Source organism: Branchiostoma belcheri, unplaced genomic scaffold, assembly GCF_001625305.1.
Source record: "Branchiostoma belcheri isolate BF01 breed outbred unplaced genomic scaffold, Haploidv18h27 scaffold122, whole genome shotgun sequence".
Classification (NCBI taxonomy): Eukaryota; Metazoa; Chordata; class Leptocardii; order Amphioxiformes; family Branchiostomatidae; genus Branchiostoma; species Branchiostoma belcheri.
In genome coordinates, this window is record NW_017802625.1 from 574,538 (window position 1) to 587,445 (window position 12,908).

Below are 12,908 nucleotides of genomic sequence, written 5' to 3' on the forward strand. Positions count from 1 at the left end.
GGTCTTTGGGAGCTTTTATATGCTATTTTCTGATTGCATATAGACAACATAGCCGGCCTGGTTGAATTAAAGGAGTACAGTTTGCCGCTGTACACCTTTAGCAGACTAACTTCAGTGGCATTATCTGTCTTTTTGGCCAAGTTCTACTCTTTCCAGCCGCGCCTCTGAAGCCTGGTAGAGGCTATTGGTAAAGGTATCGGCTTGAGTCTACTCTTTCCAGCCGCCTCTGAAGCCTGGTAGAGGCTAGTTGGTAGAGTACTGTAAATAAATAAAGATGTGGCTATACATGTTTCTTGTATGTTATTTCATGATATATAGATATGATGTACATGTAGATATGATGGACACTCTGAGAACCATATTCCGTATTCCATAACCCATAGTCGACACACGTACAATTTAGTTCCGTGAGTTTCCCACATTCAAAAACTGATCTTTAATACGGTAAGCATATTGTTCTTCGCTACTGGCGCAAAAAGAAACAATTAAAAGTCAACCAATAGGAGAAATTCTGACATTAAAAAAAACTTTTTTTTACATCATGTGTTAAAGGCATCCAATGTAATTTCAGGGTGTAACAGTTGGGGGTCTAGACCTTTTAGCTCACTCAGTTTGAGCGTCTGACTGTGGCCCGGGAGCCGTGAGTTCGAATCCGGCCCGGGACCAAGGGGTTTTTATCTGTTTCTACTGTCTCCTCCTGGTTTCTTACACTGGTTCCCACACCGGCCCTGTGAGTTCTGGCAAAGAGTGCCGCTCCAGGGATGTCGAATTCGGAAGATTCGAGGACGAATCTTGAAAAGAAAAGGGGGAGTAGTGTAACAGTTGGGGGTCTAGACCTTTTAGCTCACTCAGTTAGAGCGTCTGCCTGTGGCCCGGGAGCCGTGAGTTCGAACCCGCCCGGGACCAAGGGGTTTTTATCTGTTTCTACTGTCTCCTCCTGGTTTCTTACAAGGGCGTCAAAATTGGAAATATTCTGAATAAGGCAATCTGTATGATATTGACACAAACTGGCCCACATTAGCACATTTGAGTCAGCATTTCATACTTTAGGCATTAAAGCGCAGAAATAAGCCGCAAAATTAGTCCTTTATTTTTGGGTGGTACCCTAAAAATCAGACCAAGATCCTACAGTCTTCCATCACTATTTTCGGTGTTTTTGCTCCACGAATGTCAATATACACTGGGATAGTGTTGTTTCAACTCACTATGTAGTTAAATGACTAGAATATTGACTTTGAAAAAAACTGATTTTCAAGCCCTTAAAACTGCATTGCTGCCCGTCTAATAACTGAGAACAGATACCATAATGAAAAATTTTGCGCGTTTTTTTTTTTCGTCAGTACTCTAAATTTAGCGCGTTTTTTTCCCGTCAACCTGTATGAAACTCTCCGCTCAGTAGACTGTACTGATGTAGTAATTATAGGTACGACCACTTTGAAATGTGTCGACATAGTCCAGATCAGCGGCTTGGCTGCAGGGTACGGGACAAACATTACTCTCGCTTCGCCCGGCTCATTGTTTAAAACGTCGTACTCGCTGTGCCGGGCGCATTGTCACCTCTACACTTTGCCCTTCTCCGCCACCCAAATCGCCATGATTTGTCATTTTTGTTCCGCGACATTGTGTGTGGAGAGAGGGAGCAGAAAAAAACAGAGGGGTTATATTTTTGCCAAAGGCGATGCAGTTGATTCGATTTGAGTGGCTTTAAAACTGAGTTAGTGCCCATCCCTGAGCCGCCGTAATGAACGTATCATTACATTAATATAACCTAATTTTCAACGATATGAGACTAATAAAACGAGACGAATGTATAAATACCTCGGCGAAATGCTGCCCTGGGGCGGCGCAGCGCGAAAAGCCGCAAAGATGTCACCGAGCGACCGCCCTGAGCTGACGACACCGCCGGCTGAGAAAAAACATCTCCGGCGCTGTACCACCTCTTTTCCCCCTAATCTCCAAGCAGATCTTTTGGTGCCTGCAATTAAGATAGTATCAGATCGGTAAGACAGTTGCCCACTCTGTATTAGCTCAGTAACTAGAACACTTAGCCTAGTGTAGTACCCTTGTATGTTCCTTATGTATGTTTAAGTCAAGTAGTGTATCTTTTGTCTACACTTTTCTACATACGTCTGTTATGTGTCTGTTAAGTCTTGGCCTGTACCTAGCCCGACGTGGCATGAATGTACAATAAAGGTATTTCCATTAAAGATAAGGATAGAGAATCCAATCCGCGATAAAAAAAATCCAGTACAAAAAAAGAAAGCCCGATAAAATAGTCTAAAATCACGTCAAAAACAATGATTTTTTTTCGTTGATCGCGGGCCCACTGAATACTATGACATGGTCGATCCGACATACATGTGTAACGTCAGAGCAAGGAAGTTTTTAGAAGCGACTTTTCATGACTGAAGGTAAAAAACATAGACTCTATATTGACAAAATAATGTAATCTCCAAGCAGATCCCTTTCGGTGGCAAAAAGACAGTATCAAATTGGCCAGGCAGTATCCATTAGTCAGAGAAGGTCGCCGGCCACCGACGGTGTGGGTACCGACAAAAAAAGGGCCATATATAAAAAGCTAACGATCATTCACACACACACACAACCTCTGCTTGGAGAGTAAAAATAATGTAGAAGATTATTTTTTTAAACTACAAAATCGTGCCTAATCCTGGATTTCTTTATCATAATCTGAGGATTTGTCTGTGATATGATATCTGCCGTTCGGTATAGGTTGTCCTTTGTCTTTGCTCTGGTGTTGTGATCACGCTAATCGCGGTGTTATTTCATTCTCTTGTTCGCGCCTGCTCGTATTCCCACCCGGCCTACCAAAAATGATTTTGGCCGCCGTTTAATGATGGTTATGAATGACGATGAATCTAATATTGAGAGCCGTAACTCTCGCTGGGACCCGCCGTGCCGTGCCCTGTTGCCGCCGCCAGGGGACACAGTGTTGCCTAACGATAATTTATCGTCACAAAGTAGCCTCTACCAGGCTTCGGGGGGCGGCTAGAAAGAGTAGACATCGGCCAAATAAAATAGAGAGACAATATGCCGATGGAGTAGCCTCCATAGCATGCCAAAAACTGGGGGTTTTGGGGGTCTTCAGGATCTTTGGGAGCTTTTATGTGCTATTTTCTGATTGCATATAGACAACATAGCCGGCCTGGTTGAATTGAGAACTGAGCTTGATCAGAAAACAGCCGAAGACCATCAAACCCCCAGTTCTATAAGCCTGGTGCGTAGGCTACCGGTGGAGTTGGTCCGCTAGAAAGTACAGTGTGCCGGAACAACTCCCCCGGCATGTTATGTCTCTCCGATTTGGCCAATTTCTAATTTTTCCAGCCACCTCCAAGAAGCCTGGTGGAGGTTAGTTACGAAGGCCCACTACCAAATAGACTCTAAACAGCCTTTATGCTGAAGTATTGTGGTCATCTCCAAGCAGATCTTTCGGTGGTCGCAAGACAGTATCAAATTGGCCAGGTAGTATCCATTTGCCAACCAGTTAACATTAATTTGCCACGTGCTGGCGTAAAAAAAGATACCCGTACAAAACAAAAGCCTGATAAAAACGCATTTAAAAACAGGCCAAAATAAGTTCTAAACCTAAACTTCTGCTTGGAGAGTATACCTAGCACTGTCGACTTTTTCCGCCAAAAAGCGTCTGTGTTCGAGACTATGCACGTGTCTAATTTGCATACAAACCAATGGCCTAACAAGTATAATTGTCTACCAATTTCTCGACACAGAACCTTTTTTTTTCTCTCAACCGACTAGACTAGTACTAGTTATCATACGCAACCGACAGGATTAACAAAACTTAGAAACCAAATCCCATGGATTACGGAAATAGAGAGGGTTGGATTATGACCGTATTTTCGATTCAATACACATCTTGATACACCTTTTCTTACCTGGCGAAGATCGCCCCCACTGTGTCTTGTCGTTTGTGTGAGTCGGATAAAGAGAAGCCTCGCACACAATTAAAAACACCGCGAGCTTTTCAATGTGTTAAATTCCTATTGCATTATCTCTCTACGGCGTGTAAACAACACATTGGACCCTTCCTATTATCTCACAATAATCCCCGACAGAGTGAACACTTTAAAAGTTGCCGCACGCCAGAGGTGGTAATTATCACCCCCAATTGAGTACCGGGGAATCACCAATAAAGCCATTCAATAATCACTCCTGGACGAGTACCGATGCATAATAATGAGCTGGATAAATGAATCCACTTTGCACCTCTAAACAAAGTATGGCTTCGAGTAAGTAATGGGCCACTGTGTACTGTACTGGTATAGTACGCTCCAGGCGTAAAAACTGAATACACAGAAGTTAAAGAGAGCAGTATGTAGGATGTACTAGATGCCGTAGTGCTAGAATTAATGGTAGTAACTTACCTTTTGACTGCTGGCCCCTGAAGGGACGGTTGTGGTCTCGTCGGCGGCCATTTCCGGCAAGCCTCACCGCTGGTTGGTCTCTTGCAGGCTCGTGGACATTGATTGTAAAGAATTATCGAACAATACTGGGATTTTCTGCGTATAGATGAGTTATTTATTTTGGTGGGGGTGTTGTCGAGTTGAGAGCAGCCAGCCAGCCCCCAGCGAGCGTCACCGCCCTCTCCGTTCTGATTGGCATGTATTAATCAGCTGCTATTGCATTAAAAAACAACCGCTGTAGGGGGGCTTTACATATGTCAACACCACGGCACGGCCGGCTTCAGTGGAGCACGTTACTACCACTGAGCACGACACAACAGAACCCTGACTCGCCTCGCCAGTACCGACCCAGCCTGTTCCAGCGTGAACACCTCCCGTCTTGTGGGTTCCCACCGCCGCCTACACGCTGTTGCCATTCTGGTCGCTCAGAGAGCAGAGGTTACGTCTTGTTGTGTGCCCTTGAGGCGTAGTACGAGTACGTGTTTCACAACCGCCCTGACAGCCTGCCAGAGCGTCTAGGTGGGTGGCGCGGCGCGTCTCCTCTCTGCAACTGAGTTCGTCGCTCGTTCTCCGTGCCCCTAGTCTGGAAGATGCCGCGGCCGGGGAAGGACAGCTACGGGAACGAGAAGCCGCCGTACTCGTACATCTCCCTGACGGCCATGGCCATCCAGAGTTCCGGGGAGAAGATGTTACCGCTGTCGGATATCTACAAGTTCATCATGGACAGATTCCCGTTCTACAGACAGAACACTCAGCGCTGGCAGAACTCTCTACGTCACAACCTCTCCTTCAACGACTGCTTCATCAAGATCCCTCGCAGGCCGGACCAGCCGGGCAAGGGCAGCTTCTGGGCGCTGCACCCGATGTGCGGGGACATGTTCGAGAACGGGAGCTTCCTGCGGCGGAGGAAGCGCTTCAAGTCAATGCCGCGGCAGCAGAAGAGTCATGTGGTGGCGGCGGACGGCATCCAAGTCAAGCCCATGTCACACATGGACGCCGCGCCCCCCTCGGCACTGCTGCACGAACAGGCCAAGCTGCGCCTGTCCCAAATGGCGGCCCCCGGCACGCACGCACAACTCCCGCCGCCGCACTGTGGACTTCTCGGCGTCCCAGCCCAGCCCGTCACGACCAAACACCCGTTCAACATCGAGAACATCATCGCGCCCGAGTGTAAACCCGCGTCCATTCTCCCGCACCCCGGCCTAGTAGCGCCGACCCTGCCCGGACACTGCGGCTACACGGTGTGCGTGACTTCCACAGGGGCATGTACGTGGCCCGTGCACGGTCTCTGCTCTACGGACTCGCTCACCGGCCTACCGGGCATGGTGCTGGGACCAGTAGCACATGTCAACCGGGACTTTATTTCACAGGGAGTCCAGCTCAAAACGTCAGGGAACGCTCCCGCCATACCCGTGCCAATCAAGCCGTCGCCTCTCGCCGCCCTTCCCCCGCCCGCCGTCAGCCAGGCTTCGGGACCAGTCGTGCCAGTCGCCGTCAGCCTTGCTCCGGGCAGCCTCACCCCGCCCTCCGGCTCGTCCTCGCCGGTGGTACCGACCACCGTACCCGCCACCCTCGCGATCGCCACTCGGTGAGACCGGGACACAACACAAAGACTCTATGTACATTATTTATCCGTTCTCAGACAGTGAAAGTTAAAGTTTCTCTACAAGTGATTTGTTCAAGGAAGGAGACAAGTTGTTGTGAGTCCATCTACATAGTTTCTTTGCTATCGACTAAAAGTGGGAATTCACCACATCCCCACAAATTGTGAACAATGTACACTGTAAAATGTAATGATATTGTTGCAGAGTGTAAACTATAAATTGTCTGCCTGAAAGAGAGAGAACTCTACAGATATTTGTAAATTATGATGAAGATGCTGTACTTATGTGTGTGATATGATGAGTGATAGTTGAGTGTCTTTATCCTTTATCGGATCAGCGCTCATGCAGATTAAAAACCCAAACATCGCAATAAAGTAACACAGGATCGTTTTCAACGGCAGATGGAAGATATCAGCTTACCAAAATAAGGACCTACGAGATAATTAGCGTCACAGAAAAACACTACTGTGGCTTTACGATCTCCTTGTAATTGGTGTCATTCTTGCAGCTGTTTCCGCAAGAAGCCTTTCTTTTTTTTCTGTTCCTCCTTTTTTTTGTTTTTCTTGATCAGAAGTACTACTAGTAGTTGTTCCCGTGGACAGTTGAAAGATTGATTACCCACATATCCTACTGGCTTCTTATCTTGTTCTAAAAACTACAGTTTAATTGATTGGATTAATCTGGCAGAGATAGAGCTGTATTGTTTCCCGTATCTTCACATCAGTGGTTATTGCCGGTTTATACTACAGTACTAGTGTTGCGTTTGTTTGTGTTATGTGAGGAGGAGGAAACGTGTTATTTTTGATCTCTCGTATCGTTTTATTTGTTTATTAAAATGTCAGGTGAAACCTATATGCCTTGTGTTTGTTGTTCAATTCCATGTTGTTGTGTGTCAGACCTTGAGTTTTCTAGTGACAGCGTGTGCTGGTACCGAGTTGTACGTATACCTCAACAAATAACAGCAAGGTGACAAAACTCATTAATTAACAAAGTTTAGTGCCAGTCACGGCACACAAATGCTCCATCAAAATCAGAGACAGCTGTAGGAGAAAACTGTTTTTTTTTAGAGTTTTTTTTTTGGTGCACAATCTTTGCCGCTCGATCGGAAAAAGAAATCGCGACGAAATTGTAGTGATTTTATACCGATCAGGCTACAGACTTTAAACTCCACTAAAATCAGGCTCTTATCCGTTCTTTGGTGGATATACACAATACTTTTTTTAAAAGAAAACGTCGGCATTTGGGTACCGGCTTTTGTCAGGTGCGTTCTCCATTTTAAACGTTATTTTCCAAAGTCGGGAGTAGGTTTGTCAATATTTAAAAAAAAAACTCACATGTGCAGATCACACAATCTTGTCATTTATTTTATGACAAAATTGTGTGATAATTCTCAGCGTTATTGAAGTTCTTCTCCGAAGAATCGAGCCAGAATATTTCATATTTTAGTCAACACAGTGTTATGCAAAAATACTTCTACCCCGATGATACAGGTTATCTGTGTTATACGTACAACAATCACTTCACGCCTTCCTGGTTACAAGTAAGGTAATGAAAGAACTTGTAGCATGGAGGCAGCTTACAGTAAAAACGACGTATATATACCCGTCTGTCACAGCGTGGACTAATATCCGATCAAATTAGTCTAGTACCAGACTAACAAATTGGGTTCAAAATCTGCAAAATTTAGCGAAATAGGAAATGAACTATTTGGCAGTGGAGTTTAGCCACCGTTGGTCATTTCATTTGCCTTCGGAGGGCGAAATTAATCAACCCTCCCGCGGACTGACTCTCTTGGCCAACTATTTCCCTTCTTTGCCGAATTCTATATGATCCGTAGCCCCGTAGGAAGGCCTGGTGGAGACTACAATCAGATCTTTAGGTGGCAAAATCGTAACATTCGGCCGTGGCTGTACACATTGGCATTGTTTTGATACATGTCCTAGTGTCAGTCACTAACTCGACATTTTATCTCTGAAAGCTGTAGGTGCTCAAGTGGTATGAAATTAAATTGTTAAGTTAGATGTCCTCAGACATAACCATTTTTTATAACCAGTGTTCCACATATAAGGGGGGGGGGTTGTATTCATGAAACTTTTCCGTCTGCCAACCGTCAGAATAATCTGAACGTCAGACGGCACGACACTTTCCCCTCCAATATCTGCTTGCAGATTATTGTCAGCTTTTCTGACCTATAGTCTAGAATCAATCTTTATAAGTACTCTTCAAGCAGACTTTTAGAATCCGGTGACTATTTTTTGGCGTGTTTTTAGGCTTATACTATAAGTTATAGAACTGGGAGTTTGGTGGTCTTTGGCTGTTTTCTGATTAGCCCAGTTCTAAAACGGGGGTAATTCAACCAGGCCGGCTATGTTGTCTATATGCAATCAGAAAATAGCACATAAAAGCGCCCAAAGACTATGAAGACCCCCAAACCCCCCAGTTTTTGGCATGCTATGGAAGCTACTAGTACTCTGTACTCAAGCCGCGGTGGTTCTCTCTCACTCTCTCCGGACTCCCTCGATGTGTGGTCCCCTTTGAGTCCCGCCTGAAAGGGTTCGGTGGTCATTTATTTCTTGCGAAGTGACCGATTGTTTGGCACGGCAAGACATTGTTTATCACGGCGAACAATCGAGGGGGGATCACGTCTGTTTTATTATGGGAGCGAAGCTCGTAATAGAACGAAGCGCTCGGAAAGACGAGGTGATCTTGCTTGAGTACATCCGTGTGACAACATGGACATGTCGCCCTACTAGTACGTGTCCTTAGGGATGACCCCTTTCGTTTTTCGCCATCACTGCAGCAGCCTGGAGCGTTGAAATCGCTGTATCACTCTTGCAATACGATTATGATATGATATATGATATTTCTGAAAAAAAAAGAGAACGAGAAACATTTACCGCGGAGCAACCGAGACAAAATGAGAGACTTTAGAAACTTCGTCGGTGGCGGGTCATTCATATGTATATAAAGCTCATGGCATGAACTCAAAACGCTGTTGTTCACCCGATCGTCATCCGAGCGAGTTCTGTTTGCATTTCTTTAACATCTCCCTCACAAAAGGAACGATGTAGGCAGGCAAGGACCAAGAAAGCTCACACAAAGGCGCTACTGTAGAGAAGTCTCGGTCCTTTTACCTCAGCACTCCTGCATATTCATGGCACTACTTCACACGATCTTCTCTCTCCATTGCCATTCGGGGATTTAGTATCCATTTATCATGTTTATTTATCCAGCTTTCTTTTAATTGATAGCCCGCAATAAACATAAAAAAACTAGTTGTTACGACTCTACCGATTATCTGCGGCTGTTTACTTACGAGCGGCTGCCGGGCTTGCTTTGTAAACAAACACGTGTGAAAGAGATTGTCGTGCCGGGGGTTAGGGAGGGTAAACAAGTGCGCTCGGTTGTGTCTATTTCCAGCGTTGCCATGGGGATATTTACAAGTATGGCCTGTGTGTGTGTGTACATAAGGTCCAGCCTGCGCATATTGTATAGCCTCTACCAGGCACCGCGGATCGCTGGAAAAATAGTAGAAATTGGCCGAAATAAAGGGATAGTATACCAGAGAAGATCTCGGGCCATAAAAGATCCAATATGCCCAATTGAAATTCTGACTCAAATGTGCCAATGTGAAGCAGTATGTGTTAATATCACAAATATTGCCTTATTCAGAATATTTCCAGTTTTTGCTGCCCTGAAATCGCATTGGGTGCCTTTAAAAATAAGCCACCATTGGCTAGTGCTCAACAGGCTCTGTCCTGTAGTGTATATAATGTATATAATAACGTCCTGTGCCATGCACAATTGATTCTGTATGGGATATTAGCGGCTCAAGCCCCAGAACATGACATACCTGATGTGATATGGAACATTTATGATATGAAGTCTCGCTCTCTGCACACGGCTAACCCCAGGTTTAGACCCGATATTTTTCTGGCTTTTGCTATCTTCTATCATAAGTGATCGGCATTATGTGTAAAGTATCGCTGTAGTTCTGTGTCCATGGTGTCTCGTTTGAAACAGAAGTCCGTAAGAATCGGATAAAATTGCCAAGAGGTATACATATACTATATGTAATTTTTCCGTGATGAAATGAGAAATCAGGATCCGCATATTGAGTCTGTTTGAGGGGCGTAATTCTTATCATGAATGTCAAAGAAGGACCTATTTACTATACGTTTACACACTTACAAGCTAAATACAGGTTATGTGTAAAGTACTAGTAGAATTCAAATCACAGATATCGTACTACAACTATACAGACTATACTACTATGTAGATGTATGAACATAAGGAGTTCATAACACACTGTTTGTCTAATTCCATATGGAATGCGAATATTTCTGTTCTATCTAAACGTCGAAAACTGGTTAAGTTATCAATGTCTATCTCTATACATAATGCACAGTTTGCAACAAAATGACAATTCATCCTCAATTTTATCTGAATTTAGATTGGCAAATCGTACTGGGTGATGATTGGAAGACACCATTCAGTGTATCCAGATCTGTGAACACTCCGGGCGTTTTTTTCTTCCTTTAGAAATAGACAAATCTGGGACAAATTGTTTAATTAATACGTTGGTGGAGGCGAAGCCGCGTGGTGCGTGGTGGAAGAGGACAGAAGGCCCCGAGGGCGAGCTGGGTTAACAAAAGGTCCTCCCCGCTGGAGCTCTCCTCGCCACATCTGCCTCCCTTCTCTTCCAGTTTCCACGCCGTCATGTCGTCCATTTTCACCGAGAGACGACAGCCGTGGTGTCCGGTGTACCCTCACCTCATCTTCCGCATCCTCCCGGCACGACGTACGGTGTCTTCATCCACCAGAACCGCGCTCGAGCTCTCTCGTCTAAAAACAAACACCTCGCAATTCTCTTTACCACGGTACAATTCCTTGGTCAAACAAGGGGATTTTTCTCTTTTCCCAGAATGGGAAGCCTGTTGAATAGGATGAATAGAATAGAAATACATACAGAGCCTTTCTATTCCCTGAAGTAAAAAGGTTTTACCCCTTGGGAGCATACCCTGGGAGCATACAGAGGTGAGCTCAGAATGTCACGGATACGATTGAATCTTTCTCTACACATGCAACAGTCAGGAATGTATCAAACGCAAGGAAGTCGCGATTATACATGTAGTTCCCCCAATCAAATTGACGAGCGCCATTTACTTTAATAGGAAGTGACATGAAAGTGCTTTCCCCCGCCGGTTGTGTGGTCCGTTTTTATTTGTTCAGGGCTACTCCACCCCGCGCCCAATTAAACCTAACAACAAGCTACCGCTGGGTTCCTGCCGTGACAACTTTGGGACAGAAACATGTAAAAAAAAGCAAACCTTCTAGCTAAAAAGAAACGAAACCGTTCGTATTTTTCTCCATATCTCTCCGTTTGACTGGTGAGGAACAGATTTGTATCCCCTGTGTCGTGTTACGATCACCACGGCCCTATTGTGTCGTCAGATTTCTCGGGGAGACAAAAATAACATCGGTCCCGGGCCGCCCGCCCCGCACAGGGGAGCGCAGATGGGGTTCGCAGGGGGTCTTTGCCCGCCTGTAAGACCGCCGAACGCGCGTCAATCTTTTGAAGTTCGCCCGGAGAGCTGAGCAATAATTGTCTCACGCTAGGTGCGGGATGGCCCGCGGTAACAGGCACGATGTTCAGATGTTCCGCCCTGCCCGGTGTCCCCCTCTTGTCACTCCGGGGGGAGGAGGGGCATGAATCACCTGAGAGGATGGACGGGACAGCGGGCGGGGGGAGAGAGGTGTTCGACCGGAAAGATGAGATAAAATAGACACGTGCTTCTCTCTATAGCCTGGTTACCTAGCCTCCACCTAGCCTCTACCAGGCTTCGGGAGGCGGCTGGAAAGAGTAGAAATCAGCCAAATAGAGAGATGGCATGCCGGGGGAGTTGATCTGCTGGGAGAGAACAGTTTGTCGCTCCCAGGCCTTCTTATGGGGGTACGGATCCTAGAACTCGGTAAAAAAAAAGTGAAATATTGGCTCAGAAGACTCAGACCACGAGAGGGTTAATTTCCCCATCTGCGCAGGCAATTGAACTCTACGCAGGGTAAACTTCCCTCACGGCACGAAAAGTGATATTTAAGCACGCTTAAACACAGCGTAAAGGCCGCGTTTCTTCCCACTTTCCGCACCTTTACGACCCCTAAACGCGAACGTAAAGATTGCCTTAACGTGGACTTTCCGGAAGTTCGGAAAGGGCATTTATTTTCCCACTTTCACGGTGCCTTTCCGCGACTTTTAGATGCTTAAAGGCGTAGTTAAGCAAATCTTTCCGTGCCCTTTACCACGAATCCTTCACGGAAAGCATGTGTTTATTCTGGCCTTTCCGTAATCTTTTGGGTACCTTTAACATTTCTTTACGTCATACATTTTACGTCGGAACCTGCACGGAAAGCATGCGTTTATTGTAGCCTTTCCGTAGTCTATTGGGGGCCTTTAAAACTTCTTTCCGTCATGGTTTTCGGGTTTTGCTGTACGCTTAAAGGTGTCGTAAAGTATCCTTAACGTGTGCGTAATATTGACGTTTATTTTGCTTTATTTGTGCGTTTATTTGCCGTTAATGAACAGTAAATTTCTGTGCCATAGGTAGCCTTTCCTGCCTTGGTAGACTGGCTGGATAGGGCCGTCGGTAGCCTGGATGCCATAGCAAAATATACCCAAAGTTCTAGTGTGCCTTTCATCCAGGCTAGGCCGTCGGGGGAGTAGCTGCCCGAGCGGCAAACTCCACTCGGAGTTCTTAACTCCCCCGTAACGCCCATGTAGATTGGCGGGCATACTGCCATGTTCCGCCGACGGGGGACTGGCTGAAGGCCCCGATCCAGACTGGCTACCAGGGGCAGGTTTTCC

General features: G+C 45.8%; 1 protein-coding gene across 1 annotated transcript; it reads left to right on the forward strand.

The window, feature by feature from the left end:
• The first annotated feature begins 4,419 nt into the window (after positions 1–4,419).
• LOC109463127 (forkhead box protein B1-like) lies at positions 4,420–6,898 on the forward strand. The gene has a single exon (XM_019759843.1). It carries the CDS (start codon positions 5,033–5,035, stop codon positions 6,032–6,034), a length of 1,002 nt encoding a protein of 333 aa, XP_019615402.1. The 5' UTR covers positions 4,420–5,032; the 3' UTR covers positions 6,035–6,898.
• The last annotated feature ends 6,010 nt before the right edge of the window (positions 6,899–12,908 follow it).

What these genes read in the sequence shown, in the direction of transcription:
- LOC109463127 (XM_019759843.1), top strand. Translation starts at nt 5,033, where the DNA reads ATGCCGCGGCCGGGGAAGGACAGCTACGGGAACGAGAAGCCGCCGTAC.